The following is an 18,585-nucleotide window of genomic DNA, read 5'->3' as shown; positions in this document are numbered from 1 at the left end:
TGGGGTGGATGTCATCCTTCCTCCTGGGAGGTATCTGCAGGCAGCCTTGAAGGTGTGCACTGGAGCCTCATGACAGGGCAGGAGACTGTGGGTCATCCAGGGGGAGAGAGGGTGGTGGGAATTGTGATTAGTGAAGACAGGAATGTGGTGACAAGAGTTATTCAAGAGGTAAGAACTGACAGAGCTCGTGACCAACTGGTGTAGCCTAGTTGGGAGAAACCATTGTTGTATCTTAACTCTGGAAGCAGTTCTGGTTTGCTCGTATAAATTTGGAGCGCTCTCTTTTTTTTTGGGGGGGGGGGTAATTTATGTAATCTTGAGGTCCAGATTTTTGACTTGTGAGCATTTTTCAAAAAGAAAAACATGCTTATCTCCACTTAAGTTACAACCCATAGAAAAAAAATTGGGAGATTCCAAATAAGGTAAAATAATCAGGGTCCTATAAATATGATTGTATTCATTAAAGACCAGATTACTTTATGGTTTTTTTAAAGTACCTAAAACTTGAGAGACCTTTCTTCTCACAAAAAGATAAAAGTTTTCTTCCATGGGTGTTTTGATGTCTTTCATGATTTGTTTACTATATTAAACTTAGAAGGAAGTAGCTTTATGGTAAAAATTTGTCTAAAATTCAATACAAATAATCAAATTGATAAATTATCCCATTCTTGAGACAGAAGTAATGATGCTCTCAAATTAACATTTATCTGATGCAACTTAAGTAAACAGGTGAATTTTTTTTTCTTTTTTTTTTTTTTTTTAACTGCAAATGGTAACATTTGCTAAACAGATGCTGAAATGAGGTTTCCTTTATATCCACCTGGCCGTCATAGCTGTAGGTTTAAGTTAAAGAGAAAATCCAAGTTTGTAAAAATTAAAATAGCCATTACATGTTATTTAAAACAGCTCTTATTATTTTTTTTGTAAAGATTTTATTTATTCATGAGAGACAGAGACAGAGAAAGAGAGGCAGAGACACAGGCAGAGGAAGAAGCAGGTTCCATGCAGGGTGCCTGATGTGGGGCTCGATCCCGGGTCTCCAGGATCATGTGCTGGGCCAAAGGCAGGCACCAAACCACTGAGCCACCCAGGAATCCCCAAAACAGCTCTTATTAAAGTAATACTTTTTCTGCTTATGAAAATAACCCAGGGAATTTTTGTTTTGCTTGAAAATATTTCTAATTTCACTTCCAGGATAACCACTGTTAGCACTTCATTGTATCTCCTTTGGGAAAACTATAGGTAAATTTATTTTTTAAGAAAAGATTTTATTCATTTATTTGAGAGAGAGAGAGAGAGCGCACGAGCAGGGAGGAGAGGGAGAAGCAGACTCCCCACAAGCAGGGAGAGATAGACGTGGTGCTTGATCCCAGGACACCAGGATCATGGACCTGAGCCAAAGGCAGACGCTCAACCAACTGAGCCACCCAGGTGCCCTGGTAAATTTATTTAAATACATATTTTACCCTCCATGCCCAGCACCCACACACAGGAGGATCAGAGCATTTGCTCATATCAAGTTAAAAGCATTTATGAGTGCCAGATGAGCCCCAGCACTGCTGCCCAGGCTGGCATGCAATGGGAACAGTGCCGATCCAGCCTTCTAACCTCCTGGACTGTGAAGCCTTGGGAGGAGGAAGAGAGGGGAAAGCACAGAAAGCAGCAGGACCTGGAGTTTCTTCAGATTGAGAAACAGTTCGAAAGCCTCAACTCTCCTCTTATCAGTGCTCCACCCATCTGAACTCTTGATAAGACAAATACCACTGTCCTCTGTGTGCTATTCACAAGGTTCCGATAGGTTGCTTTTTTGTCTTTGTGACCTGGAGAATAATGGAAAATAGTTGTTAAAGGTCACAAGAAAATATCAATTGGCTTTTAAAAATCAGCAAAGGCCACAAGGTTTGAAGGCCTCCCTGAAAAGGCACTGCCAGCCGTGACTTCAAGGACTCCTTCCCCCGTCACCCTCTTCAGGACATTCCTTAACCTTAAGACCATAAAGAACATCTACTTTGGAATGAAGAGGGTAATAACCCAAAAATAAGTACACGGTGCTTCACAGATGCATGGTGAAATTAAATGACTGATTTATCTTCCATTTCTGTCACTAACATGTTTTGAAGTCATATTTCAAGATCCTATGCAAACTGCAGAAGAAACCCCACAAGTCCCAGTGGACACCCTTGTGTGCCGCCTCTGCTGACACCATTCTATCAAGTCAGGTCAGGAGCTCCAAGAACATAACTGAAACAAGGAGGCCCGCTGCAGGGAAGGACAGAAGAACTGGTTCTGCTCCAAAGAAATTACCTCAGGAGCAGTGGAAGCTCCTATCATCATAACAAGCCACATAGTAGCCTCTTGGGCACAAAGGCATTTGAGTGCTGGAAAAAGTGGATATGCACTAAAGGAATTGAATTTGTATTTTAATGCGAATAGCATATAGGTAGTGGCTACCATATTGGACAGTCAGATATAGAGCATGCAAGATAGAACAATGTTCCATTTAAAAACTGGATCTAGGGCAGCCTGGGTGGCTCAGTGGTTTAGCGCTGCCTTCAGTCCAGGACATGATCCTGGAGACCCGGGATCAAGTCCCACATCAGGCTCCCTGCATGGGGCCTGCTTCTCCCTCTGCCTGTGTCTCTGCCTCTCTGTCTCTCTCGGTGTCTCTCATGAATAAATAAATAAAATCTTTAAAAAAATAAAATAAAAACTGGATCTAGGGTGCCTGGGTAGCTCAGTTGGTTGGGCATCTGCCTTCGGCTCAGGTCATAATTCCAGGGTCCTGAGGTCAAGTCCTGTATCATGCTCCCTGCTCAGTGGGGAGTCTGCTTTTCCCTCTCCCTCTGCCCCTCCCCCTGCTCGTTCTCTCTCTCTCTCTCTCTCTCTCTCTAATCTTTAAAAAAAAAAAAAAATAGATCTAGAAATGTAAGTGGAGAAGCATGGAGCATGACAGACCTGCCTGGTAGCCCCTGAGGGCTGAGGACATGGTCCTGGAATTTCACATCTTAAAAGTTCTTATGCCCAACAGGCTGATAAACTTATCTTTCCTGAACTAAAATGTTTAAACCAGCTGATGATGGTGGGGAAAGGTATGTTCTATCTCAGCCAAATGCTGGGATCCATGGCAGCTGGCAAAGCATCTTAATACTTTTATACATACTTTTTATGTACAACCATTCATTAATGCCAGTTACATGTAGTTTTGTTTAAACACCAGGATTCTTAGGCTTAAGTACACTGAACATCCAGACCTGGGAGCTGCCTACTATGGAGTAGAATGTTCCTGAACCCACCTCCCTACAGTTCTGTGGCTGCCCTTTGATGTTCTTAGATACTGACTTCTCCCGGCAGGGGGGACTACTTAGGCCTTTAGATTTTCTGGAGGAAAGAATTACAAGATGTGCCCCCACTCTGCCTTCTCTTACTCAGCCATGATCTGCTGGCTGTGGGCTATGTTGCTGACCAAGCCCAAGCCCTTTATTGCCTTCCTGTCTCGTGGGTGACCTGTTCCACGCCCCTAATGACATGCCTAGGCCCTGGTGGTGCCTGCTTTCATCACTTGATAACCTCCTGTCCTGCTGAGTGCACTCCAGACCAGCACCATGCTGGCTGCCAGGAGGGGACACAGAACATGCACCTGGCTGTGCCTATGAGCCATAAGTGCTGGTCTTTGGGAAGTCTGAGGAAAAGTATAAGATATATAGTGATATAAAGTATAAGATATATATAGCAAGGTCCACCATGCGTCACAGTCCACTAAAAGTAAAGTGGCATGAAGTAACAACTCCTGCTGTGAGGGAAGACAGCCTGAAGCCATTCGGTGCCAGGGCAAACTTGGGTCCCGCCAATTGCCTATGGGGACCTCGGGGAGAGCCCAGCTCTGCAGACACGCTCTAGCACAAGCTGTGTCCCCTTCCGAGCCCCATCAGCCTGTGCAGAGACCATGGGCCAGCAGGAGCCCTAGCGAGTCAGGTCTGGTGCTGGGACACAGGACCAAGAAAGGTCTCCAGGGATTTGGCTGTTCCTACAGGACAAAGGAAGAGGGAAAGATGGGATTGGGGAGTGCAGAGACAAGGGACCCCAATCCTCACCACACAGCCCAAGAGAGGCAGGGGAAGGACAGGCTTAAGTGGAGCTTTTGGAGGCAGCAGGCAGGACAGGAGAGCTTGTGGTATCGACCAGCATGAGAAATGGGGCTCTGCAGTCAGGTTTGAGGTGGGAAGATTCTGAAAACGCTTCTGAGCAGGATGTGCACATCCCTCATGATGGGACCCAGGGCGGTGCCCTGTGTGGCCTAGAGGCGCACTCCCCTGACAGGGAGCAGGGGCAGGTCTGGGGAGGTGGTCAATTGTGGCCACAGCAGTGGGCTCCATGGAGGTCTGTTAAAGGAGAATCCTTTCTGAAAACATCCTTTTTTAAAGTAAATATTGAAGAATACCATGTGCGGGAAAATGCATGACTTTTTACAAAGCAACTGCATATAACTAGCACCAGATCAAGAACTAGAACGTTACCCACCACCCACCCCCTCACTGTCCCTGCTCACAGTCCAGACTGGCCCGATTTTGGAAACCAGGATGGCCCATTCGGTGTGACCTTGTGCAGCATGCCCTCCTGTGACACACTGTTGCTGTGTGGCATTCACTGGATGGAAGGCTGTCGTCCCTTCTCCTGGTGACAGATGTTTAGGCTGTTCTGACGGGACTCTGAGTGACCTGGTAGGGGTTTCAGTACCCATGGGCGCTGCTGGGACCCATGGTGTAGAGTTCATGGCAGGACCAAGGTTTGCCTTGGCACTGAATGGCTTCAGGCTGTCCTCCCTCACAGCAGGAGTTGTTACTTCATGCCACTTTACTTTTAGTGGACTGTGACGCATCTCTGCCGCCATGTTTGTTTCTCAAATGTCTGGGCCAAGTACTTGGATGGCACAGCTCATGAAAATGTGCCCAAACTCTGTTTTAAAGTCAAATTGTGTCAGTCAGGGCCCAGGAGGGTCTGAGTGACCTGGTAGGGGTTTCAGTGGGTCTCCTGGGAACAAGCCCCAAGACCCTCCCCTCAAGGACAGCCTGCAGGTACCCCAGGAGGGTGGTGTGTCTGGTTTCCAGTTCAGGGTGCACAGAGCTCTCCTCAAACTTGCGGATGCACCTGGCAGGGATACAGTGTTCCACGCCCGAGGACAGGCAGCAAGAAGGTGGTTTCCAGTGAGAAGATCAAGGAGCCAGGAGGGCTGTGTGCCTCTGGGGCCAAGCATGGGCCCTATGTGGGGAGTCTGGCTTGGCAGGAAGTGTGCTCTCCAGGCCGGGAGGATGCCAGAAGCCTCTTCCCAGTGTAATGTGATGTGCCTCCCCAGCACAGGGCTTTCTGCTCTAGGCCGGGCACCACTGCCAGCGGTCTGAGCACGTGAGGCATTGCAGGGCAGGTCTCCTGGAGCTTTTTAAATAAATCATAAACTAGCCTGTAACTATCATAGAATATGAGCGCTACGCTCAGAAATTACTTACTTGGAGGCCTGCTGGGGAAGCTCAGCCTGCCTAGTAGGAAGAAACCACTTGCAGCCATTTCAAGCCCAATTAGGATGTGCTGAGCAGGGCAGCTGCTTTGTGCATCAGTGAAGAAAAGTAGACATGCTGAATTGGGGCACAGGACTAACTGGAGTTGTCTCCTGGTGCTGGGGTTCCCCATCGGGATGACCCCGCTGGCCCCATAGTCTCCCTTTGAGGTCCTAAGAGACGGCAGGCATAGTTCTGAAGTAGCCCAGGGGCCTGCGACCCTTTTTGAGAGTCTGTGTGTCTAACACCCAGGAGTCCTGCAGAAAGAGCCCTGGTGGGCTTCTGCCCCAAGTATGGCCTTCAACCCCCCAGGCTGGCAACAGGAAGTGAGAGTGGGAATCCTGGGAGTTTGAGGACCGGCTGCTCTGGTGGCCTGTTGCTCAGATGGCGTTACACTGCCCTCTCCTGGGCGGCCGTCTGGAGAACTAGCCTCACAAATTTGGGCTTAGTGATTTCTTGGAACAGCCAGAGCAGATTTAAAGCAAATTTTTAAAGCCTGCAGGCTTCTAGAATGAAGGACAGGACACACCCCCGTGGTCCGTGGCCACAGTGGGAGACCCCCAAGTCCCCAGGCTCTGGTGGTTGTGAAGGCAAAGACCGCTGGCATTGTTCCATCCCCTCCTCACCTTCTGAAGTGTCCTGCCGGATCTCCGGCTAGCTGTGGGCACCAAAATCCAGCAAGGTTTTGTTTTTACTTACTGGTTTTTCATGGCATCATTCAGGATTGGGCTCCCAAAAAACCACCTGCAGGCACTGTAGCTCCACAGCCGAAGGGCCACAGGTGCACACATCCTGGCCTCTAAAGTCTGAGGCATTTGGGTGCTCGTGGGGTCCCTCCCTGTCTATGGTTTTCTGTTCTCACCCTGATTTTTTAAGTGACTTTAGGAAGACATTGAAACGGTCTCAAATGGCTAGAGACTGCAGGGCACTTTTAAGCACGCATTAGCCACAAATAGTCCCTTCTGCCTTAGATGGCTTTACATTCCGCTCTTATTAAGTGTCCCAATTTCATGAGCCGTCCGTAAACTTCCTCTTTATCTTCTTCACAGAACGACACAAATGGGACAGCAAAGCCTCCTTTCCTCAGGTACGTTGAATTTTGGGGGTTCCTTCATTGGTGCACAGCCCAGGAAGGGTGTGAGGAGGATGCGGCCACTGTGTTCTCGTCGCGGTGGCGGGGGGGGGGGGGGGGGGGTGCTGGAGGCTCTGCCCACCTCTGCCCAGGTCCTGAAGGGAAGCCGCCTGGTTACTGTTGTGTCAGGCAACTTAATCCAGACCGTGTCCTCGGTGGCTCCCGCCCCCGTAGCCCTTCTGCACAGGGGCCACAGCGAGGTGGGCACTCCTGTTACGGTGTCTGCAACTCTAGAGAGTTCTGTGGCAGGTGGGTGGCACGGAGAGATCTGCCACAACGTTCATGTTCAGAAAACGTCCAGAATTTTATATAGAAGCCACAGAATTGCACAGAGCGAGAACAGTAGTTCATAGCTCTTTTAAAATCAAATTTCCATCACCTAGTATTTCTGCAGCTGTTTTTCCTCCCCACACAGTGGAGAAAACCCCTTTGCTACTGTGAAACTCCGGCCGACGGTGACAAACGATCGCTCAGCGCCCGTCATCCGATGAAGAGAGGGCCCGGGGACTCCTGTTCCTCCAACATTAAGTTCTCACTTGCAAAATGATACACGCGGTTTGATGTGCGCTGTAACTGATGTAAAGCTTCCCCAAAGGGTGCCTGATTTTACCTGTATTCTACTTGAGCAAATCAATGCATTCTCTCAATTGAACATAGTTGGGTTGATACATTTCTGTCTTTAAAGAAGATAAAGAGTAGTTTAGTGACCAACTCAGTTATTTAAAATATCCCTTTTCTGTTCATCAGAAGACAGTAAATTTGGTCCCAATCCTTACTGTATCTTTTAAAATATTCTATGATTTTTAATAGCCAGAGTAAGGGATGTCTACACTTTCATGACTGGCTTTCTGCACCTGAATGCAAATGGGACCACAGTTTTATAAAGCACGTGCTCTTACCTAGCATCAAGACATTCATCTAAAGGAAATGATGTGTAAATTTGCCTCTTGGCATGCAAATCACAGTTGTAAGCAATATAAATTATGAGACTATTATATAAAATTTAATTTTTTAACTTAAAAAATTAATTTTTGATCAAATGTAGAGCAATCTAAGCTGGAAGAATCCCATTTCCCTCAATTTAGACGTAGCTCTAGAGTACGGAGACATTTTGCCTATCCCTGTCACGGCCCTGAGGTTTAGTACTTGAATAATCCCAAGAGCTACTGAGCTTGGTGGCTTGGAGTTACCACCTGGACTGACCAATGAAGACCCAGTCGCTCAGAGCGTCACACATCCATGTGAGCAAAGCCAGGGTGTTCTCATTACGCTAGCTGACCAAAGCTGCCTCTATCCACTAGTGTACTCTGAAACATCTTGGGGTCCAAGTTTTCTTCATTTATGAGTCGGGTACTGACACCCCCCCCTCCCGAGAAGGCATAGAAAGCAGGAGCCTGAGTCTTGGCGACTGGGACGGGAAGGTCTGCATTTCATCCAAGACCTGCCATCACACCCTCTGAGCCAGGGGCCCAGTTTACTTCCAGGTGCCAGAGATTGGGCCCTGTTTTGGAGGAGTGCAGAATCATGACTCCCACCCACGCCATTCACTGTGCGTGGGCACAGCGGTCCTTGTTTATCATGGCTCCTTGGGTCTCGCCACAAATATCAACATTTTTCTATAAGCTTGAAAATGGTCACCGTCAAATGCAGGTAAACCAGTGTGTGACAATATGTGTTCTTGGTCCTGTCCCAGTTGGTCAAGTCAACCAGGCAACCCCACCAAAGGCTGATGCGTCAGACCTCTGTGAGGGCTCTTCCAGGGCCAACCAAGTCAGGCTGAGTGCAGCTGGCAAGCAGCATATCTGTCTTGAGAGAAGATGCGCCAGCCAAAAAACCACCAAATTTATTTGTTAAGTGCTCCACTGCTTCTCTCACCATCTGGGTAAGAAGGTTCACGGAAGCTCAGTATTTCCAAAGGTGGGGAGTCAGGTGTAACACAAGCGTGTTAATGGGGTGGGGGACCCCGGCTTTCAGCGCTCTGCTCTTCAGGATTCCCTGGCTTTGTTACGGAGATGATCACCGTGGGCTCGCTGGGCTCACCCGACCTGTCCTACATCTTCACAGAGTGGGTTGCGGTGGGCACTCACCTGCCTCACAGAGGATGGGAGGGCTTGCCTTAGGTCCTGGGCACGGAGGTGCATGCTCTGTACATGTCAAGGTATTACGTTTCGTTATAGTAATAAAAATTTGGAAAGCACATTCTCTTGAGCTGTGTATGCCTACGGAGAAATAGATCGAGATCTGCCATGAGCCGGACCATGCCAAAGCCAGGCGTCGGGTATATTATTCTAGTCTGTTTGGTTACAGAAAATTTCAAACATATATGCGAGTCTGTTTATACAAGTAGCAGTGTGCACACAATAAGCAGAACCAGGTAAACAATGGTATGAATCTCATTTATTTAAAACAGTATTTCTCACCTTTCTCAAATTGAAGACTGCAAAAAAATAAAAGCAGTGCTTTATTGAGCTGTCATTCACCCGGAGCAGTGCTGCCGCGTCCCCACGCTGTGACCCCTGCGCCCATGAAACCATGAAACCGCAGCTCACGCCGTCTATCCCACCTCGCTTTACAAAACAGTCCTGAAAGCTTAATCAAATAAAGCTACTGTACACAACATTTACATTAGAAAAAGACAGCTGGATGTAGGAAAGCCAGGTGTGTTGTTCCCTTTAAGTGAAGTTGGCTCCACAGTTGGGGCATCTTCGCTTCCTCAAGGCAAAACAGCAGATGAACCCAAACGGGAACAAGATGATGGCCAAGAAGATGCCCAGGAAGGTGAAGGAGTCCTCCAGAACCCCGACTCTGTGGAGAGAAGAGGCGAGCACTGGCGTCAGGGCCCTTGGCAGAGCCGTGCCTGGAGAGGCCCTTCCGGCCCCGGCCTCCCGGTGACCGTGTCCACGGAAGCAGTCTTCGCCCTGCCAGCCACCAACCTGCCCCCCCGGGGGAAGGCGGGCTACTGCTCTCTGCCACCACAGGAACACGTGAAAGTCACCTGAAGGAATCCTCACTTATGACGACGAGAACATTCACCGCCCAGGCTACCTGCCACGTTTTCTCCTCCATTACAAAAAGAGGAATGAGAAGCAAATGCTAGTTTCTATACGAATGCTTGTATCTCTGAAGACCAGACCAAGAAAACAATCATTTTAGAGTATTTTTCCCCACTGTTGGAAAGTTTTATTCTCCCATCCCTTAGACGGAAATTCTAAAAACTGATGTCAGAATTCTGATTTGGGAAAGGTTACGATGGATTTTAGTGAAAGATTAAAATCAGCCATATTCACAACATAAGACAACTACTTTCTCTTGAGAAACTTAATCTCCATTTCTTCTTCACAAAGTCAAGTTTACCTTCAATGTGCACCACACACAAGATGCCTAGGGGCTGTCCCCACAATCAGGTGCCGTGAGTACAGGTTCAGTGACCTAAAGTCCCCACTCATTCTAGGGTCATTTTCAACGGCCCCAAAGGTGGGAAGCAAGAGCCAGGCACTCAGTTCCACCACTGCTCCTTAGGTTACTTCTAGAAAGTTCTGGACACAGCTGAAATCCAAATGAGAATAGCCAACTCAGCCCTAATGAGAAATGGTTCACACTCCCAAGAGCCAGGGAAAGTCAGTGGTAACCAGCTCCTCCTCAGGCAGCCAAGGACACCTCCAGCCTCGTCTACCACACTGTGAGCTGAGGGCCTCTGGTGAACAAGGCACTTCAACAGAATTCACCAGAACAAGTGCCATACCAGCCAGGGCTGCGTACTGAGAAAGAAGAAAGGAGGAACTTCAGGGAGGGTCTCCAGGGGTGGCAGGAGCCCAGCCAGAAACGGCAAGGTCTCAGCAGGAGATGGGCCAGTAAGCAGAAAGGCCTGATGCACCCACGCCCCGCTGCGCTCCCAGAGCCTGCCTGCCTTCAGCAGTGGACCCCACTCCCAATCCCCACCCACCCCCCTTCACCCCAGCTGCCCCCGTCTTCCCGTAGCCACTTCCTCCTCTACCCACACCTCAGCCCCTGGTCTTCAAATGCTGCTAAGGATCTCTTGTGCCCACAATGTTCTGCAAGCCGTTGCTTCTTGTTTTGCCACCCTGTGTGGAGGAGGATGGTTCAGCTTAATGGAAGGTCAAGTCTCAAGGTGAAGCACCCAACTGAAGGCTTCCTCCGGTCAAAATGCCACCAAACCTGCTACTGCCCACAGCTGTGGCCGCCCCACCGGGCCAGGGCTCCAGCTCCAGGCACCAGGCTGAGAATCATGATAAATAAACTAAACTATGAGGAAGCCTGGTTTTCAAACTGCTTAAATAAAAGTCAAACTCGATGCCCACTTCCCTTCTAACCCGCTCAAGAGGGAGTTACCTAAAATGTCTACAATAGACATGACACTCTAGAAGCACTTCCCAAAGTGCTGGTCCTAAAACAGCAGTTCTCCTGATAAGCTCTGCAGAAAAGAAAAAGGGAGTTTTTTTGCTTAATCTGAGGAAACCCTCTCCCCGTCCTGGAATCACAGTGCACAGCAGTTCAGGAAAGGCTCTGAGAAGTCCCGCAGTAAAGACCCCTGTTAAACTTTCAGCTGGTGTTTCCCAGACTGACGTGTGCGCTGACCGGTCTGGCTAGACACAGGCAAGGCTCGATCTGAGGGAAAGCTAATCAACAGGCCTGAATTTCCATCATTAGAGTTACCTTTTCTTGTCTAGATGGTTACAAAGTTTTGTAACCGGAGTCCCCTTTCTACGGACTACAAGGGCCATCAGGTCCCTACACTGTTCTCTGCCCTCCCGTGGCTGACCCTGCCCTGAGAGTCCAGACACAACCATGCAGAGCCCACCTACACCTGCCCCAATTGAAAAAGCACCTGAGTGCATGTTGCCAAAGTCAGGGATGAGGCTTCAGGGAGGCCCTGGGCCACCACCTGTGTCCCCACACACGGGGACAGGAACACCTGCTCTGTCCACAGTCCTCACCAACAGCCCCCGTGACTATGGACGCTAGTGAAGCCACTTCCATAGCAGCTGGATGCGGCCAGGTGGCCTTGGACCGCTAAGAGCTATGGAACCACCCACGTGTCACTGTCCTTCCTCCTGGCATCTACAAAAAGTTCCACCCCAGCTGAAATCCCAAGAATTGCACCGGTTCACAAAGTCGCTTAGAATGCCCAAGAAAAAAAAGCAAAGGGCCAAAGTGAACCAGGCCTCCTAGCTGGGTCACAAGCACCAGCTGAGAACCTTCCAGAACAGCTTCCCTCTGAAGAAGTTAGGAGGGAGCTTTGCCCAGCATCCCCTCCAGGGGAGCGTGCGGCCCAAGGACAGGGACTACCTGGCTGAGCACCCACTCAGGCTGGACAGCCCACATCATCACTCAAGGACTAAAGCAGTTACAGCAGCACAGCCTAGAAGCCCGCGTGTCTGCTCAAGGGCTCAGGGCATCCAGGAGGAGGCTCCTGCGGTCCTCAGGAAACCCATGCTGGGGGGGGGGGGGGGGGGGGGGGACTGTTCACTCACTCCCAGGCCCTCCCTGCCCGAGACGCCAAGAGGCTGGCCCTCCCCGAGATCAAAGCTTCCCAGTGGCCACCACACCGTCCCAGCCCCACGCTCCCGTCGCTCAGCCTCGGAGGCGCTCTGGGAACTTAAAACGCAAAGCAAGGGTAACACACAGCCAGGCGCACCTCAGCTCCCAGGCACGAGGGACACAAGCCCTGGCTGCTCAACCCTGTGGTGCTTTCAGTCCACACCTGTCAGTCACTCTGGCCGGAGCACAGCTGGTGGCCTGGGCCACCCCACTCCTCCGTCCTCAGTGAGGAGCACTGTCTGCCGAGTCCTTGACCCTGTGCCTCACCCCAGGCCTACCCATCAGGGCCAGAGCCCCAGCTCGCCCCATTTGCCTTCTCCCCACTCTAAAGATGGCCTGGCCACATGTCTCTGGGAAGAGCAAGAGCCTTCCTTTCACGAAGCCTCCCTGCCAGCAAGCTGGTGACCAGATCATCTTCCACGGGGCAACGACCCAAACCCACCATGGCCTTCAAGCCTGAGGAACAAGGGACAGCCAGCGGGGAACCTATGAGCAGGGGGTCAGCCCTCAGGCACCACACTTGCCACCACACTTGGAGCCCAGGGAGTCCACACACCTCTTCCAAACGACTGTGAAAGCAGACTTTTTTACAGGTTTATACCAAACTTGCCTGGCAACCACCTGTGGCCTAAACTGACGTGTGGCCATTTATGGTCATAATTCATCTATTTCACATGAATATTCATGTCTTGCTGCAAAAATATTAACATTCTGACCATGGGTACGGCACCAGACCTCAAAACCAATGCTGGCATAATTCACAGTTTTTAAAAATCCAGAATCTTCTGAATTAAGAAACACAATCTGATCTCTGGGCCACTCTTGATGGAGCAAGACTCCAGGATGCAGAGCAAACCTGTCCCTGTGAGGCACCAAGAAGGGAGGGGACACCTTGGAACAACCCAGACCCAGGCTGCCTCCTGGAGGGGACGCCAGCCTCTCCCAAATGGCCTACAGGTTCTTCCTCCAAATTCCCACTCCCCATCCCCATGGTCCCAGTCAGTTTAGGACGAGCTTCAACTCTCAACTGGCTCCAAATCCCAAATAATCCAAACTGAGCAAAGCTGCGCTCCGCTCTGGAGAAAGGCCCCACCCCATTCTTGAGCAAGGGGGGCGGGGGGAGCGGTTAGGGAAGGATGTGGGAGCTGGAGAAATCAGGAACTGACAAATTCTGAAAACGCTTATTTAATTCCCAACTCTGACGCTATGGAGAAAGTGGCCACCGGACATCTGTCCGGAGCGGGCCTGGCCCCTGCCTGCCCGGGGCCCCCGCCTCCTGAGGGAGGGCAGAGTGGCCAGGGCACTGCCTCAGCAACGGGCCACCACGAACAGCAGCCCCACACGTCCCGGGATGGTCCCAGATGTCAGCATGCTCTGTATCGCTCTCAGCAGCCCTGCCCAGGGCTTCCCCACCCAGGAGCCCCAGGCACTCAGTGCCACCAGCTCCAGGGGCCCTTGGTTTGTCCCCCCTTACTCAGGGCAGGATCCAGCCCCAGGAGCAATCCCCAGGCCATGCCCAAAGCACCTAGCCAATCGTGTCACGCCTCACGTGCTCGGAGGCGCATCTGTCCGGCCTTCTGCTGCCCGGGGCCTCCGTGGGAGGAGGGGCGGTTCCACACGAGCCTGAGGGCCCGGAGCCTCCTGCCTGCCTGAGCAGCACGACCTGCCCGACCTGCCCTCCGGCGGGCCGTGCACCACCAAGGCTCAGGCTGGACCGGCGGACTGGAGGCCCCAGCACTCCCTGGAGCACTCCCACGAGCTGCGTGCCCTGCCCAGCACAGCCCAGGGCACGAGTCCCAGCTCATCCGGGTGCTGCCGCCTCCTGAGGCGGGCAGAGCCCACGGGACCATGGACAGGACAGGGCCCATCCTGGTGGCCTGCTGTCCAGCCAGCCCAGGCCAGCCAGGTCTTCCGGGCGCGGCTGGAAGGCTGGCTTTGCAGTTGCAGGCGCCGGATGAGCTGGGGCCCCAGTCACAGGCAGCGGCTCCTCCGCCACCTGCCCACGGCCGCTGTCCACACACCCTGGGCTCTGTCCCAGGGCCCTTCCTCTTAGGACCCTCCCACATACCCCCCCTCATCCCCCTGTGCCCTGTGTCATACCTCACCCTGCCTCTGTCCCCAGAGGCTCTACCAGGGCCACCAGCACCCTCCACGCTGACCACCCAGTGCCACGTGGGCCCAAGAGCACCTACCTGAGAGCTGTTCCTCCAGCCTCTCCCAGCTTCCAAGGCCCCACTTGTTTCTAGATCACCTCCTACCTCTCTGGTTACCCCCAAAACTAAATACTCAGTGACACCCAGCTGGCATCAGTGGGGAGCCCAGGGAAGGCCAGGCCCTGTGCCTGCTATGTTATGTACTCTTTGGCCTTTGACCCCTGCTGCCCAGAGAGCCTTCCCAATAAGCTGCCCCACCACCGCCCAGGGTGAACCTAGCCAGGCTTGGGCTCCCAGACTCTGGGGGCTGCCACCGCCCCTCATCCTGCATTGAGGGTGGCCCACATCCCCCCCGCCCCGAGAAGGACCAGCTTCAAAGGCCAGGGGCTGGCCAAAGCCCTGGCTGGGCAAGATGGCACAGAGTCCAGGTAGGAAGGGGTGAAACCAGGACCATGCTCATCTGCTGAGCTCCAAAGAAAAGCTTTCGTGTAGCCCACTAAAAAGGGAAGATGGGGTCAGGCTGCTAGGATGACGGCCAAGTGACACAGGCCTCTTATGCCAAGCCTCACTCAGAAGGAATCACAGACGTGTGACTTGGGCAAATCCCTGCCAAGGTACCAGGGAGGAAAGGGGACAGAGCCTGGCGGGCTGGATGGAAAGGGAGACAGTGTAGTCACATGACAAGCCTGTCTCCCAACTCTAGATGCCAGACAGTGGCCTCGCTGGACTATGCTCAGGGGACACCTCTCCATTCTCCCCAGAGAAGAGCCTCCCCAGGGCCACACACCCACTCCCCAAATCACAGCAGTGCTTCCTTGCAAAGCGTCCAGCCTCTCCCCACTTCCCCCTGCCCCTACCCCCATCCCTCCCACCCTCACTGGCTGCCTATGAAGGTGGGTCCCACACCCAGGGCTGCGAAGTCAGAGAAAGGCCTCACAGGGCCAAGGGGAGGGCCCTTACTGCCCGCATCCATCCAATCCATCTGCAATCTGCAGACAAGAGGGATCACAGGGGGACGTGCCAAGAGGGAATCAAGTGTTTGGTCCCAAATCAGTCCCCAAACTTGCTCTCAGAGGACCCCCTCCTCACTGCAACCACCCAGGGACAGGGAGGATGGTGATCCCAACATAAAAAGGAGGAAGCCTGTCCCGGGTGCAGGGGTCCCACACCTCAGCCTCAGGCAGCCTGACCTTGATCCAGATTCTGCGGGACCCCAGCTCTGGGACCCCAAGCAGGGGAAGCCACAGGCCTTGGGGAGAAGAGCACTCCCACCCTGGGGTAAAGGAAGTAGCAGGGCAAGCGCTCCCTCACCCCACAGAGCCTCGCGGGCCTTGCTGTGGTCTCTCGGCACAAGCGCTTGGGCCAGAAAGGGTTCCACAGAGCGCCCCAAGATACCCCCATTTCCCCAAGTTGGCAAATGTGGCCAGGATCTGAACCTAGCGCCCACAGCAGGCTAGGCACTGGCCGGGACACAACAATCAGCCACAGCGCGGACACACTGAAATCCCAGCCAGGCTGCTCTGCCCGACACCTTTAGACACTTGCCTGGTTCTCCCCGAGTCTGTCAGCCTGATACTCTTCCCTAAATTTGAGACATCACTCAAAAGACTCTCCCGCCCAAAAATAGGTCCTTGGAATCCTCCAGCTGACCTGAGTGGGGACAGGACTGTGCACACAGCCAGAGCTCTGAGCACCCAGCACCAGCCTCAAAGCCAAATACAGCGGGTTTCCGTCACCCACCTCTACACACAACCCCCCAAGACTCCCTGTGGCTCTCTTCACAGGGGACCAAGCCCCGACCCCAGCCCAGCAGCCCAGCCCAGTAGCACCCGGCCGGCTCCCAGGCCCTGTCCCCTCACGTCTCCAAACCCCAACAGCTGCAATGCCGTGAGAATAGTGTCCAGGACGGTGCAACCCCCTTCCTGTTCCCCAGAGATGAGATCAGAAGATGTACCTGAGTTTACAATCGAGGCACACTGTTGGCTCTGGGAGTCCAGCTTCCTACCCCCATCTCTGAGAGGCTCTCTCCCTCCCACATGGTCACTCCCTGTGACTCTGAAATCTTTAACTTCTCCTGGACTCCACTCTGAGCTCTCTAGATACACCTTTGACATTAAACCCAAGCGTAAACCAGCATTTCTCAATTCCATCTAACACTTCATCTTCCTTCTCCCAGACACACTGAAGACCCCTAACTCTTGCATCAACCAAAGGTAAAAACCAAGTCTTATCTGAACGTGCACCCTCATGACCCACACAGAGCAAGCGCAACCCAGCTGCATCTCAGACCCTATAAAAGCCGCTGCGAGCCCCTGGAGCCTTTGGTTTTTGAGAGTATGAAAAATCGCTCCCGCCCCAGAGAACCACCATCCTCCTCCAGCTAACAGCCCACAGTTGCTCCCCGGCCTCCTGGACCTCCGGATCCTTGGACACACTGGCCATCTGCGTCAGAGCGCCCCTGCACTTCAGGCCACCCTTCCCAACAGAGGAAACCTTCCACCACTTTTGGAGCAAACCTGCAGGTCCCAGAACCAGGGACACGACATGTTAACATTTCTGCGTCCCACTCATCTGGGACTCAGTGGCCCAAAAACCACTAACTCCGCAGGAAAGGGAGCCCCTCCCCTGTGACCTGTGAAACAGCACTCGGACGGGAGGACAAACCGACCCGCTCTCTCGCTCACCGCAGGGCAGCGCTGGTCCCGAGACCCGCCACCTCGCGGCGGCCACCTCCGGGCCAGTGGGCCTCGCTGAGGCCCTGGGTGTATGATCTCAGAGGCGTCTGGGCCGGCCCCTGCCTGTGACCTACCTGCAGACTGGGCAGCCTCCCACGACAACGATGGAATTGGCAGGGTACCTGGTGACATTTCGACTGTGGATGCTGTAGACCCTGGGGTGGTGGGTGGGTATCCCTGTGGACAGGAAGGCACGTCAGAAGGGGGCCGGGAGGAAAACTGGGAAGTTTGAGGGTTACTTCTCCTGCTGTCCCCCCGCCCCGACACCCCCGCCCCCCAAAACTTATCGTTTCCAAAATGCAGACGACGGCCGCCTCCATTAAGTGCCCACTACGGGCTCTCCTGGGTGCCGATCTGCCGGGCGCTCCCCGGGGTGGGCGGGCCCGGGGCTCGCGACCCCCCAGGTCCGCCAAGGGCCCGACCCCGGGCTCCCGGGGCGGGACACTCGGGGGACACTCGGCGGCCACTCGGTCCACCGGGCTCGGCGTCCACGGACCCCGGGGAGGCCTCCCCCACACCGACCCCCGAGCCCGGCCAGGCCGCGCCCCCCGCCGCAGCAGCGTCCCGAGAAAAGTTGGTTTCGGGGTTAAAGGTCGCCACGGGGCCGGTCCCAAAGTTTGCTCCGGGGGCCGCGGGCCCGGCCCCCCACCCCGGCCCGCCGCCCCCGGCTGCACCTGTGACGAGGTAGGGGTAGGGCGGCGGCGGGGGCGCGGCGGGGATGGCGCCGTAGCCGTGCGGGCCGCACGCGAAGTCGCCCTGGCCGGCCTCCAGGTTGTAGGCGGGCGGCCGCTCCTGCAGCAGGGGCTTGTGGTCCATGGCGGGCGGCGCCCACCGCGCCCGGCCCGGCTCCCGCCCGGACTCCCGCAAGGACTCCGGCTCCCGCGCCGGCTTGCACTCGCGCGGACGCCCCGACCCAGCGGCAGGCCCCGCTCCTCGCTGGCTGCGGCGGCGGCGGCGGCGGCGGCGGCGGCAGCGGCTGCGGCGGCGGCGGCGGCGGGGCTGGGCCCCTCTCGGAGGCGGGCGCCGCGGGCTTCCCCTCCGCGCCTCCCCCCCGGCCAGTCACAAGACCCGGGTCACGTGGCGCGGCTCCCGGCGGGGGTGCGGCGCGGGGCGGGGCCAGCGCGGCGTCTTAAAGGGACCGCGCCCGCCCCCGGCCGCCGGGTTGGCGGCTCGTCGGCCTCGACCCCGCGCTCTGCCGCGCCGCGCCCGCGGCCCCCAGACCGCCGCCGCGAGGAGACACCGCGCCGCACGCGCCGCTGCCGGGAGACGCCCCTCCCATCTCCCGGCGGAGACCTGCTGGGCCGGCGCGAGGTCCGGAGGCCGGAGCCACTCACCGCGGCGGGGAGGAAGGGCAGGGGCCCGCGGCGGCCCGGAGGGCAGTCCCGGAGGGGCGTGCCCCGGCCGCCCCTGGCTGTCCCCGCTCCGCGGCGGAGGGCCTGGGGGCTCCGCGTTCCGAG

The 18,585-nt window shown here is 54.2% G+C and overlaps 2 protein-coding genes across 6 annotated transcripts in view; one reads left to right on the top strand and one right to left on the bottom strand.

The window, feature by feature from the left end:
* Positions 1–8,880, top strand: part of BAIAP2L1 (BAR/IMD domain containing adaptor protein 2 like 1) — an 87,400-nt gene extending 78,520 nt beyond the window's left edge. For all 5 annotated transcript variants that reach the window (XM_077907788.1, XM_077907784.1, XM_077907787.1 and 2 more), the window contains 2 exons: positions 6,599–6,636; positions 7,097–8,880. In XM_077907788.1, the coding sequence (XP_077763914.1) occupies positions 6,599–6,636; positions 7,097–7,122 (64 nt within the window). In that variant the 3' untranslated portion in view covers positions 7,123–8,880. The remainder of the gene's footprint in view (positions 1–6,598; positions 6,637–7,096) is intronic.
* A 181-nt stretch (positions 8,881–9,061) lies between these two features.
* On the bottom strand, positions 9,062–18,058 carry BRI3 (brain protein I3). The gene is made up of 3 exons (XM_077907789.1): positions 17,803–18,058; positions 17,203–17,305; positions 9,062–9,486 (listed from the first exon to the last, which is right to left on the bottom strand). The coding sequence occupies exons 1-3, from the start codon at positions 17,942–17,944 to the stop codon at positions 9,354–9,356; spliced, it is 378 nt and encodes a 125-aa protein (XP_077763915.1). The 5' UTR covers positions 17,945–18,058; the 3' UTR covers positions 9,062–9,353.
* Between the last annotated feature and the right edge of the window lie 527 nt (positions 18,059–18,585).

Source organism: Canis aureus, chromosome 8, assembly GCF_053574225.1.
Source record: "Canis aureus isolate CA01 chromosome 8, VMU_Caureus_v.1.0, whole genome shotgun sequence".
In the NCBI taxonomy this organism is placed as follows: Eukaryota; Metazoa; Chordata; class Mammalia; order Carnivora; family Canidae; genus Canis; species Canis aureus.
Note: the sequence above shows the minus strand (reverse complement) of the source record. Positions and strands in the feature narration are given on the sequence as shown.